The sequence below is a fragment of the Triticum dicoccoides genome, chromosome 5A, assembly GCF_002162155.2.
Source record: "Triticum dicoccoides isolate Atlit2015 ecotype Zavitan chromosome 5A, WEW_v2.0, whole genome shotgun sequence".
NCBI lineage: Eukaryota > Viridiplantae > Streptophyta > Magnoliopsida > Poales > Poaceae > Triticum > Triticum dicoccoides.
In genome coordinates, this window is record NC_041388.1 from 47,135,076 (window position 1) to 47,147,844 (window position 12,769).

Genomic DNA, 12,769 nt, shown 5'->3' on the forward strand with positions numbered 1-12,769 from the left:
ATTTAAAAATAAGGCAACTTACATCTAGCTAAACTGCTTCAAGTTTTGCTCTTTAAAAAAAAAATTGCACAGGATCCTAACTCAGTGGCACCTCGTTGCCGGCCCTTGCCTCCACAGGGTAGCAACAGCCGCAGCCAATACAATATGCTGCACTACCCATTCTGCATGCTAAGTGTCATCGTCCTGACATCAAACGGTGTACACCCTGTATAGCTGGGTGCCAAACTGCCGACGCACCGCTGAGCCGTGGGCTCGTCGGGTACGTGAACGGATCGTCCTGACGGTGAATCATGACTACGTTCCACGGGCCGACTTCTAGTCTCAAAGCTGCTTACCAAAGTACTCTCCGAATACATCCAGAGCACACAGAATCACAATGCTCCGACCACGGCGCATTGTTTGGAGTACATAACCACAACCGTGTGTAATGGTTCACCACCAGATTTTGTACAGGAAAAACAACGCAGGGTATTCAACACCCCTTTGTTCGCAGCGCAACCTTTCAGCCAAAAAAGGGCACGGTAATGGGAGGTTTGGTTGGATCATCGCCTCGGAACTGGCACTTGACTCACCTATTTCCTAACATATACAAAAAAAATTGCAGCTCTCATTCGCTGCGCACCGAGTTGTACTTGTCGGCAAGTGAAGGGGTGGCCGTTATCTTGTTCATCAGATTCTTGAACTTCATGCTGTAGTCGCTGCCACTGCAGATCAAAGCCGAGACCAAACAAACTGGTTAGGTCATGCCTACTAAAGCAATGTTATTTTGACGAGCATAAAAGGAGGCTACGGCCACCAGTGGATTGGCTATACTGCAGTCTGCTTTAGTAACTATGAACAAGTAACAAAAAGGATGGCAGAGAATTCAAAGCCTGATCTAAACCAGAATCAGCCGTCAGCTAGTAGGGCAGAATCAAGCCTTACCTGATGCGGCTTAGAGCAGCGATTGCTCGAAGAGCACTGCGGATCATGTCTTCGTTGCGATCAATCTCCTGCTTCACTGCATCACCCTTGGGTCTGTGGACGATTGTTTTCTCAAGAGGTTCAACTAATGAGTCCAAAACTGAAACAGTATCATAATAGTAAATGTTAGAAAAGGCAGTCACAACATATGAAACATCACTTTGAAGATCCTTTATTTATAGCAAACCTGCAAGAACAGCAGAAGGACACTTGTCTGCTAGCTTTGAGAGAATTAGATGGCAGGGCATTTTTACGTCATAATGATCTGCAATAAGCAGGACAGTACGAACAACTGGTTAGCATGTTCTACACAAAATACACATTCAACAAGATTATGATAATATAGGTGATATACCATCTTAGGATTCAGAAAGGAACAAAAAGAGAAACACGTAATAACAGATAATGTGGACAATTTATCCTGAAGAAAAACTGAAAGCCATGCTATAGATATAAAGTATCTTGTCAAAATAATAAAGGTACGTTCAGTATCACCGGTTCTATGCAGTCCAGGCCTATATCGCTACACAGATATTGAGACGAAGACTATGTTTGGCTGATGCCCCATACAGCCCTGTCAAACATGGGCAAAAATTGGCTTGCCATTTTTCTGGCCAAGGAAACCTGGCCAATTATTTGGCAAGAATCTTTGAGAGGAATGGGTGAGGGCACTAAGGGCTGTTTGGATTGCTTCCCTCGGCTACCCGTCCAAAATATTGGTCATTGACCACGCTTGTGAGGCCATTTGGATGAGCGCCAATGTTTTGGTGCGCCCAGCCCACCTTAATTCTTCTAGTCTACATCTAAGCCAAATTGTTGTCGAGGCTCCGCGGCGAAATCGCCTGCCAATTATTTGGCGTGCCCTCAATTGGCAAGGATGGCTCTGGCAAAAACCAAACAGCCCCTCATAGCCAAAAAAATTGGCACCAAACCAAGCGAGAGGAAAAATATTAAGGTCTACCAATTTCTTGGCAGGCCTAATCCAGGCACCAACCAAACACACTAAAAATACCATGATGAAATATATAATGTCTTAAACTGTACTTACCACCTAAGCCAGATAAGAGGAAAGGAACGATGAAGGACGATGGATTCAATTGATCAAGACAACTATCCAGCAATGTGTCCACACATTCAAAGGCAGCTTTCCTAAGTTCAAGCCCATCATCAACGACGTGCTTGAAAGGCCCTAGATCAACTGTCCTGATCAATTCTTGCTGCAAAGAAGGAAACCGTTACTTCCTAGCTGTAAATTATATGTAACGTCCCCAGAGGCCAGACCATAAGTACTGATAAGAAATCAGCAAAAAAATAGGAAATGATACCTTCACAACAGTCTGGTCATACAAAAGAGGCAGTAATTCAGGAAGAAGACCTTTGATCAAATTTGGCTTGTTGTGGGCAGCAGTACTCAACGCCAGGACGGCTGCACGTCTCACATGCTGCAAAGTGCAAGCAACAAATGCAATTGTCATCTCCACATAATTATTTGCAAACATTAGTTTTAAGGATGTAAATACTATTTCAAGTAAAATTACCCTGTCACTGTCTTTAATTAGCATAAGGAAAGTAGAAATCTCAGAGTACATGATTGCATCTATCTTTCCAGGCCGTTCAACGATTGAATATTTTATAGCAATGGCAACTGTAGCCCTTGTGTTTGCTGCTGGGCTACATGTACGTTCCTACAAAATTATATGAAATGTCACATTAGATCTCATATCATAAAGTAAATGAAACATGGGGATGTAACTTTGCTGATGTCCACACTCCACACCTTCAGAGCAGGGATTAATTTGTTAGGTTCAATCAGTGCAATTTTCCCTAAACACTCAGCAACCACATTCCGAACTCCTTCCTCCTCACTTTCGCAGTGATTAAAGAGCAACGCCAATATCTTCACAATGTTTGAGTCCTGCAGCTCACTCTGGCCAGTATGATCAACAGACTGCCGTGCAATTACCTGATAGATATTGCATAAGAGCACAAATTAAACAGCAGGCTTATGGGAGGTACTTTTTACAAAAATAATTCCATTATAAACCTACCTCTTTCAGTGAATGAAGCAAAAGATACTGCTTCTTCTGTTGATTGTCAATCTGATCCAAGATAAATGGCAAATACTTGGATAGATTGCCAACAGCAATGTTTCCAAGAGCATACGATGCTGCAGACTTTATCTCCTCAAAAGGTGACTGGAATGACTCAATGACAATGTTCTCAATTTGAACATGATTGCTGAGGTCCTTCCTTCTTCCAATTTCTCCCAAACATAACAAGGCCATGTGTTGTTTAGCCTGGAAAACACATTAGAATTAGAAGCAATTAAAAATGACCAAGAGAAGGGTAATAATATATCTTCGAGTCAAACATAAGTATGCAGTCAACCAATAGCAAATAATATTGATTTGCAGATGCCTACATGACAAAGCACTAACCCTACCATCAAGACATTACAATTTGCCTAATTACAGCTCAAAGTTTTAAGATGATTAGACTAGGGCACAAAAAGTAGCACACACGTAAACTATTAGAACAGTGGACCACATATGAAACAAACAGAGAACTTGTAGTATCCCAATTTCACAATGCTACAAGATAGACGATGTCCATGAATGATGTGTTTTAGCTAACGTAAATGAATAAAGGCATGTTATGTCAAAGATCACAAGTATGACATGATATAAATGCGCAAATATGGTGAACAGAAGGCATGCATGGTCAGGAAAAGCCTTACAGAATTAGTTGAACTGTCATCATTTAGAATGCCTTTAAGCATTTCAACAGTTGATGCACATTTCTGATCACCAGCTGCTAAGCATAGCACAGCAACACACTGTGCAATAGAGGATAGTGCCTGCTTGGAAAGACTGCCTGACTGCGATGGCTTGGCAGTTGAAATAAGGGAGTCCAACAAAGTTTCAAAGCTTGTATTTGCAGACTGGACCAGTGAAGCAAAAAACTTCTGTAGTGCCTGCAATAGAAACGATGTCATCTGTCGGTAGGAAAATAAGAAGAAATCTGGTATTTATATTTAGATATGAAAATATATACCTGTAGTGCTTGTCCTTGCAACAGAGCACTCCTGATCAAAACAAGGGCCTGGGGCAAAACCTTATGTCTCACAGCTAAACCAACATTTTTAATGGATCTTCTGTCAACCATTATTGTGCAACACAGTTCCAATGCAAGAGCAGCCATATGCAAATCAATGTCACTGCCACAATAAATAATCCAACATCAGTCTTCCTGGTAGGCGGAAAATGGAGATTTGTTGAAGAAAGCTAAGCGAGGATAAAACCTTATGAGAGTAGAAAGTTCAGCTATTATCGTTTCATAAGAGGACGAGCCAATTTGACCACCATATGTGACAACCAAAGAATTTAGGGTCCCCAATGTTGCCTGCCTGAGGGCTCTGTTGGCCTGTTGAAAGGGGGCAGCAAAAGAAATTAGTCTTCAATCCTGATGCTCTGTTAAACATACATGTTTTTTCAAGTTTCAAAATCAAAACAAACAATGTGTATAATGCATCTTTACCTTTCGAAGGAAAGCTGTGAGCTCAGAAACAACATGGTCCAGGACACATGACAGATCAATCCGAAGAGGTGAATTTGCAATCACCGCAAATGCCTGTAAAGGAATGAAAATTTTGAAAATGCAACAGAACCAAGAAAAGGAGTGAATCTGCGTACAATCAACTAGTACAGGAAAACAGAGAATAAACAAAACTGTCTGAAAACACCACCAGTGGGCATTAAGCAAATGATGACAGAGTGTACAACTACAACTGTAGACAAGACCCACACAAATAGATTGGTATACTATGGATAATGTACTAAAGCTATCTTTAAATCAATGAACCCACCACAAAAGCATCTCTATCCCAAGCAACTCAGCAAGATGCACTGATCAAAACATTTACATTTGTTTTTCTACCATTGACTAGAACACTGAAAGTTCAACTCAACATTTACCATCATGTCGCTATTAGTTTTGGTTCTGAAGGTGTGGTTGACTGCTTACCTTGACAGCTGTAAGTCGTGTTATTTCATTGCCCATCCTATCAACAAGTATGGGAAGGCATGACGGTAATTCACTCTGAAGACCATCACCAAAAGTAGCGATCACAAGGCTCATGCAAGATATGGCACACTCTTTAACTTCCTGGCAAAACAGAATCACATGAGAGAAAGAGAGAGAGAGAGAGAGAGAGAGAGAGAGAGGTAAGTAGAGAGTGATCTAAACCTGATCTTGATCTTGATTCACCAAGCGGCCCAATATAGCTTTATAGATTGGACTAATATATGGCCTGAAATCTATGGAACGTGCCTGTGTAACAGCAGAATGAGAATTTAAAATACCACCATACTGGGTGCTTATAACATCAGCACATGGAGTATAAGGCTGACCTCAAAGTTTGGACGGAGGACTCGGACGAGCTCCCCACACACCCGTAAAGCCTCAGCTGTGACTTTGTAATATCTATCTCCCATAGCAGATAATATTGGACCAGAAAGTGCCTGGAAATTTTATTTTGCATTCAGTAATGAGTAACAACACAAGAGTGGTTAAAATCAAAGATAGTAGCTATAATACCTGGATGTATGGATGAAACACAGAGGGCGAATGTGAGGCCATAACAATCCTAGTAAACGCAAGGGCTTCAATCTTCAGGTTGGAGGTAGAAGATTTGTCCTATACAACAAAATAGACAATGAGTTAAAACAAACATAAATCCTACACAAGAAGCTACACAGAAAATAAAACCCACTAACATTCAAAGCCTTCTCAATCCCAGGAACAAGTGACCCAAAATGATCAGCAAGGCAATCTGGTAATACAACAACAAGCTCCTTCAATACTGAGAATGCTCCAACCTGGAAATGCCAACAAAAAAAATTATTAAATCATGATGGTGAGCCATAGAGACGCTTTGCAAGACAGTTAAAGAACAAACCTTTGTCTTGATTGATTTTTCACGCAACTGCCTATTGATAGACTTGACAACTTTGGGTACTTCTTGCTTCAGCAACCATCTAGGGCTGCAAAGTAAAACGAATGACAATACAGGCTCAGTGCACAGAACTTGCAATCACAATAAACAAACACTTTCCCACAAAGCATAACAAGTCAACCAGATAATGATTTTTGTATCCAAATAAGAGCCCTGCCATGTTTTAACCAACATAGGCTCAGTTAGGCTATTAATCCAACGAGAGAAACAGCTGCACATCTAGTACTTACCATAAATTCTATAAGAATCTGGTAAAAATGGGTAAAAAGGTAATAAAACAAATACTTCTTTTACCTAGACTCATCAATGTCACCTTGTCCTTTTGTCACATTGCCAGTTTGGCGTAACAACTCAATAAATGTGTTGAAGATGTCCATCTAGGATCGAAGACAAGCTTCGTAAGATTGACATACAATGACAATTCAAATCTAATTTAGCAATGCAATGCCATGCGGTTACCTTTACATTCTCCTCTCTTTCCCTAAAGCGGTCAATTAACTTTGGACAAGCCTGCAACAACCAAATAAATTACACCAAGTTCCATAGAGCCAGGCACTTCATTGAGTAGTTAATTTTCAAAACAGGTAATAAATGGTTGGAATCGGCTCAAAAACAACACTGGCAATTATGGACAAAATGGAATCATGCTGTCAAGAAGAACGAGATTGTTAAAGCACAGTATGGTGGTTTTACTTGCTGCCATCAACATACCTCCTGATACATCTTAGACAACATTTGAGGACGAGATACTATAATTGCAGACAGGCACTTCGCTGATGCCCGGCGAACCTTCCAGCTTGCATCCTCGTCATCTGTGTATTCATTCGCACTCTCACTGGGAGAAAATGTTAAAAGATGGTTCAATTAGCTTAATAGGAAACACAATTTCAGTATTATAAGAATATAAGTAACATACTCATCATCTTCCTCATCCTGTACTTCATCATCAGTATCCTCCTCCATGCTATCGGTGTAATTAGGATCATAGCTTACATATTCCAAAGCAAGATTCAAAATACCATCACAATATGGGGAAATATCTCTTGGACATCTGAGCATAAAGCTCTCAAGGGCCTACAAGATGGGAGGTAATTTATAGCCACAGAGAAAGCAATGGTAAGAGTAATCAAAAGTATGAACTTTAACATAATTTTCACCTGCAAGCTGTATTCACGGAGCTCTTCATCATTTTCTGATGCACTTGTACAATAACTAATGAGCAAAGGAACAGCTTCGGCAAGGTGTGGTCCAAACCGGTATCCAACTGACCGACTGTAGGTCAAAATAAATTAAACTATGAGTTTGCAGTGATCAAATGAATTTAGCCTACCAAATCTCTTGTACTTCCCTCCATCCAAAAATAATTTATCCCTGGGTATTATATCATCCAGCCAGATTTTTTTTCTAGATATGTTATCAATGTTTGAACTAGCCAGTTTTGAATTTAGATAGTTCCTACAAGCTGTTATGAACAAATTTTTGCAGCAGTTGGAAGGTCAAAGCATATACCTGAGAGCACCAATCATCTGGATATTTGTTCGGGTTATTTCAGATTTTGCCCTTTTACTTTTCAGCAATTGGACAACCTCCGACGTTGCCTTGGCTAATAGATCATCCGACAAACATGGAGCAAGCGATGCTGCAACATAAAACGACACATTAGTCACTGTAAATTAACTAAGATTGTTCAATCATTTGCAAGCATTAACAATCAAAATAATTGCAATATTCATTCAGGCGTACCTATGCACGTAACTGACTTTTTTCTGACACTTGCTTGAGTGGAGCTCAGCTGGGTTAAAAGTGCAGTGAGCATAAACGCGTGATCTTTTGTGATCACGTTGCCGAATCTATGAAGCACGTCACCTAATATGTCAAGACATTCACATTTAATTTCAGCACTCTTTCCCTGTCAACAAAAGAAGAAATGTATCAAGACAATTGCATTTAATTTTAAAAACAAACTGATGAGCCATGAAACAAGTAAAAACAAGTCCCAAACAAGTTGGGGTAGGCTTTATGTTACAAACCCTTGAGACCTAGAAATGTATTTACAAGTTTCATTTTCATAACCATATGGCAGTCTGTCGTACAATTATACTTCCAGATAAAGGAACAAGAGGCAACATATAAAGGTAAGAAGAAATGAATGTAAACCAAATGCTACCAAACAGCCCTAATTAAAGGATATATTAAACATTCACAAATAAATTCTGCAAACTGTGTACGTAATTTATTGCTAATTTTCCAGCTAATACTTAACTTAATATTGCATTACCTTTTCTGTGGAACATCTAAATAATAAAACTTAAGGGGCCTACAGATAACCCAAGGGAAATTCTGGCAAACACGAAACAGACTAAAAAACTTACACTGGTGACACCACTTATTAGCTGCGGGGAAAGAGAAACTAAAATCTTTTCAGAAAGTGATGCCGTAGTAACTTCCACAATGATTGTCTTCAGAGCTATACTGGCAATATCACGATGCTGCTCCTTTCCATTGAGTAATTTATCACAAAGCTTGTCAGTCATCTCCACTACTCTATCCTCGCTTACCTTCTTAACAAGTGGAGCCAAGCTAACCAACAAAAGAATAAGAGTAAATGTAGTGAACGGATGTAGGGGAAACAATCGGTAATCAAATTTCTCTGAAAAAAGTAACCCCGCAGATCCAATAATTGATGCATAAGAAAACAGAACAAACTTTAAAAATGAATAAGCAATCTTGAAGACAAAAGGAGGTATGATGCCATCTTAAAAGATAAAATAGCAGGCTAAACACATCTGACAGGTACAACAACATAGCGAGTAGCATAATCAGAATATTCCCAAATTCTAGCAGGACAGAGGGGATAATCAACAATAACAAGATCTTAACATGCAAAATCCTTACTTCCCCAATCCCACACCATGCAAGCATGGTAAGACATCAAGAACACAAACAATGGATTAAATAAGAAAGTATTTTAAAGGAAAGGTACCATTTCACAGCTAAACCAGAAACATCTCCTGAAGCATCTTCCAGTTGTTGAAGAACAATATTAGTCAACTTTGATTCAAGGTCTTGGTCTGCTTTGAAACTCTCTTTGTTCAACTCACTAAGCAGATCTGAGGTGGCCATATATCTGTAGTCTTTATCTTTCCCTGTCATCTGAAAGCACATACAAGGAACAAAAATGTTACCGAGCAAAAACTGAGGATTCCTTATCAACAAATGTAAATTGGTGCAATAGATACCTTCTCCAAGATGCCGGTTATGTTCATATTCGCCATTGCACCAAACCTGTGTTCAAGTCCTCTTCACGAAGATATTTGGTAGTCTAAGAAGCAAATTAAGCAATGAGAAATGTTCAACAGCCTAATAGCATATGTGTTGCTAAGTGCATAGATTTAAAAACTGTGCCAAACCAAACAGAATCGGTGGTGGATGCATTCTGGTGGGAGTAGGACAAGCACGCTAGATGGAGAAAAAACAAGCAGAAAAATATTTAAACAATCTAATGTGGAGATCGAACACCTGACGGCTTGCTTCACACCTATGTGCCTACCACATGCGCTACGTGTATGTTGTGTTATTAATGAAAATATATTAATTACTTATTCGCACTACTGTGGATAGAAGTCAAAATGTCTGCAAAATAGGCAAAGAGGGGATTCAAAATAAATGACATTTGTAGTTGCGTGCAGCCAAACTACAAATGTCATTCATAAGTACGATTTGATGTTCAGCTGGTGTAATGCATACAAGTAACAGATAAAAGTGGTAGGAGACCCTAAACCATGGCAAAATTGATTTCATTTTCCTATTGAGAAGAATGTTTTTAACTCCAGAGCCATGCTTGACAGAAAAGAAAGCATTCTACATCATGTTACTGTTTTCACCCGAAGCAACTAACTAAACTAATTTGTAAACAAGATTAAAAAAAGGCATAAATCTATACTTCGAGCAATTTAATACTTTGAACAGGACAAATAAGAACGGCATTAACACTTGTTCATTTATATATACTTCTAACACCAGCAACAAGCCAAAATTAGCAAAATATGAAGTCCCATGTGCAATTACAGACATCGCATACACCATATGCACATACTCCGTGCTAAACATGAGTACACAACACTGGCGTGATTAATATAGTACTCACACCTAAAGTTAGTACAAAGTCGAGTCACTTATTTTGGGACGGAGGAAGTAACAGATGAAACTTCAAACCAAAATCGCTCACACCAAGTGGTTTCCCCAACTCGATACATGACAAACAACCATAATAAAAGTTAAAGCCATTAGAGAGCAATGACGTGTCGCACAGGCCACGGTTCAGCATTAACCATGCCGATCCGTACCATCGGCCCCAACACCCAGACCACTTCAGCGTCGAACAGAGCAAAACACCAAGCCTAAGCTTAACCCAGTAATCCTGCGCCAAGCGCACCAGGAGACAGAACAGCAGCGGTTCAATTATGCACCTATTATATATAATTACATTCATATATAGGAACCAAGCGCGTTAAACACCATCATTTAAGATAAACATCACGTGAGTCTCTATAACAAACTAATAAAGAAAGGTATGGCCTCAGATTTAGTATCACATGATATATATAAACATCATTTGTGTCAGATTTAGCATGGTGTCAAATGTAGACATCATTTGCATCAATTTTAGCATGGCGTCAATTAAATAGTCCAAGGTGTCACCAGATCAACCCTATTAGCAGTTTCCAGATCATAATAACTTCAGAGTAAGAAAACCAAACCAAAAACAGTGCCCACGCAGGGGATTAGGATGTTGGGGAACGGGAGCTTGACCTCCACAGCCGGCAATGCTGTGCAGCTAACAGGGGAGGGGGTGGATAGGAGGAGGAGGAGGGGGAGGGCGACGGGAGAAGGATGAGGGGCAGGGCGGCAGAGCAGTCCCTGCTCTCCCGTGCGCAAGGGGAGGAGGCGCTGAACCTTCGCAGCGACGCTGAAGCGCGCCCGCGACGAGTCGGCGAGATCCACAGGGCGTCGAGCGTCGCACGAGAGAGAGCGAGGGGTGAGGGGAGCGGCGGAAGATGGGAGCGCGAAGCCGACAGGGAGGAGAACCCTACCTCTTCAGCGCAGGCACGGGAGCGCGGGCGGAGGACCCGGCCGATCTGCCGCCCGAGAGCTCCGATCGGAGCAAACCCTCGCCGGAAAAGGCTGGCGCTCGCCGGAGAGGTGGGGATTGGAAGCTGTAGCAGCAGCAGCAGGAGAAACCCTCGCTAAAGCCTGAAAGCCTTTTCCCTTTTATCCCGAGACGTGACTTCCCCCTACCAATGGCGGATGTGTAACGTAAAAAAAACAAAAGAAAGTGGGCCGAGCCTGGAAGTTTAGCTGCTTTCACCTTCACGGCCCAACAAGCACAACTGGAGAACACATTCTTGGGCGGTGATATGTATCGCCTGACCGAGAGAGTGCTGGCTCTCTCAGAGACGGGGGCCCTCGGATCTTCAAGATCTTTTTCGTCAACGTCTAACGATCATCATAATTTTGCAAGAATAAATTTTCTTTTGTTCTTTTGGCAGTGCCATTAGGTTAGAAAATTTTCTGTCCTCGTAGATCCAATTATTCGGATCTGATGAGTTTTATGTTGCCGTGTCAAGTTTTTTTGTTGGTCTGATTCTTTGTGGAGGTGAACCTTTGCATCGACACCATGGTGAATATATAGTGATTCGACGATCTGCACTTCTAGAGATCATCCCAGCCCAAGTACGTTCATCGATCAAGGCTTCCCATTATTTTTGGATGGGCGACTCAAGGCGCTTTCACAAATCATTATCGGAAATGTTCGTGCGGGTGAAAGAGTGATGAAATCGTTGCTCCAGTCCAATTACAGCCTCTTTACCGAAGACTTTGGAGTATTTCTTCGAGCAGAGATTGATATCACGAAGAAGGTGTTTTCAAGAGATTTCATTGTAATTGTTAGTCATAGGAGTTATTTTCTATTTTTTTATCTTAGGTCCAAATCAATGTACAGGTGTTTCTCAAAAAAATGTACCGGTTCGCTCACCCCTCAAAAAAACAATGTACCAGTTCGCTCACATGTAGACAAGGCTACATCAATTAATTCGGATCAAAAATAGTACTTTTTCTCACTTCAAAATAAGGGTTTTCTAGTTTCTATATATTTTTCCTTTTTTATATACTCCATATTCCAGAAATTTGTATATATATGTAAAGGTTTAAAAACATTTGTTAAATTTAAAATATTCACTAATTTGAAAATGTTTTAAGAATTTTTAAAAAATAAGAATTTGATAAATATTTCCGAATTCAAACACATTGATAAATTTTAAACAATTCACAAACGTGAGAAATGTCATGCATCCGGGAAATGTTTGTGAACTTAAAAAAAGTTGATGAACTTAAAATTTACCCAAATTTTAAAATTTACCCAAATTTTAAAAATGTTCACGAGTTGAAAAAATGCTCATGCATGTGAAAAATGTTCATGGATTATAAAAAAATGTTCATAAATTTGTAAAAAAATGTGTTAGGAATTTGAGAAAAATTGTAAAAAAATATTCACAAACTTGAAAAGACGTCCATAGATTTGAAAAATACTACATGATAACTGGCGCATTGCTACAATAATCTTGTTAAAAAGAAATGCATAAATAGGTGTTACATAAACAACTAAAACTAATAAAAGTGAAATGTAAGAGTATTTCTTGATATATGCTTTAAAAACATTAACAAAGTTCGTATAACAAAAGCATGTATAAAAGAGAGAGAGAAAATAGATTGCAACTAAAAGAATGTCATTTA

General features: G+C 39.9%; 1 protein-coding gene across 1 annotated transcript; it reads right to left on the bottom strand.

The window, feature by feature from the left end:
* Positions 1-316: 316 nt before the first annotated feature.
* On the bottom strand, positions 317-11,237 carry LOC119299069 (cullin-associated NEDD8-dissociated protein 1-like). The gene is made up of 29 exons (XM_037576365.1): positions 11,071-11,237; positions 9,217-9,299; positions 8,961-9,130; positions 8,350-8,557; positions 7,721-7,886; positions 7,487-7,616; positions 7,135-7,249; positions 6,894-7,051; positions 6,689-6,812; positions 6,437-6,487; positions 6,272-6,354; positions 5,921-6,005; positions 5,739-5,840; positions 5,560-5,658; positions 5,373-5,483; positions 5,209-5,292; positions 4,987-5,127; positions 4,501-4,593; positions 4,265-4,386; positions 4,018-4,180; positions 3,701-3,937; positions 3,012-3,260; positions 2,741-2,926; positions 2,502-2,648; positions 2,289-2,405; positions 2,012-2,180; positions 1,151-1,228; positions 925-1,063; positions 317-704 (listed from the first exon to the last, which is right to left on the bottom strand). Exons 2-29 carry the CDS (start codon positions 9,250-9,252, stop codon positions 608-610), a joined length of 3,660 nt encoding a protein of 1,219 aa, XP_037432262.1. The 5' UTR covers positions 9,253-9,299; positions 11,071-11,237; the 3' UTR covers positions 317-607.
* Positions 11,238-12,769: the final 1,532 nt, after the last annotated feature.

Excerpts from the sequence above, each read along its gene's own strand:
- LOC119299069 (XM_037576365.1), bottom strand. The coding sequence starts at position 9,252 with ATGGCGAATATGAACATAACCGGCATCTTGGAGAAG. Across the intron at positions 5,484-5,559 it reads TGTTTCATCCATACATCCAG|GCACTTTCTGGTCCAATATT; the intron begins GTATTATAGCTA and ends TAAAATTTCCAG. Across the intron at positions 1,064-1,150 it reads TCCTTCTGCTGTTCTTGCAG|TTTTGGACTCATTAGTTGAA; the intron begins GTTTGCTATAAA and ends ATACTGTTTCAG.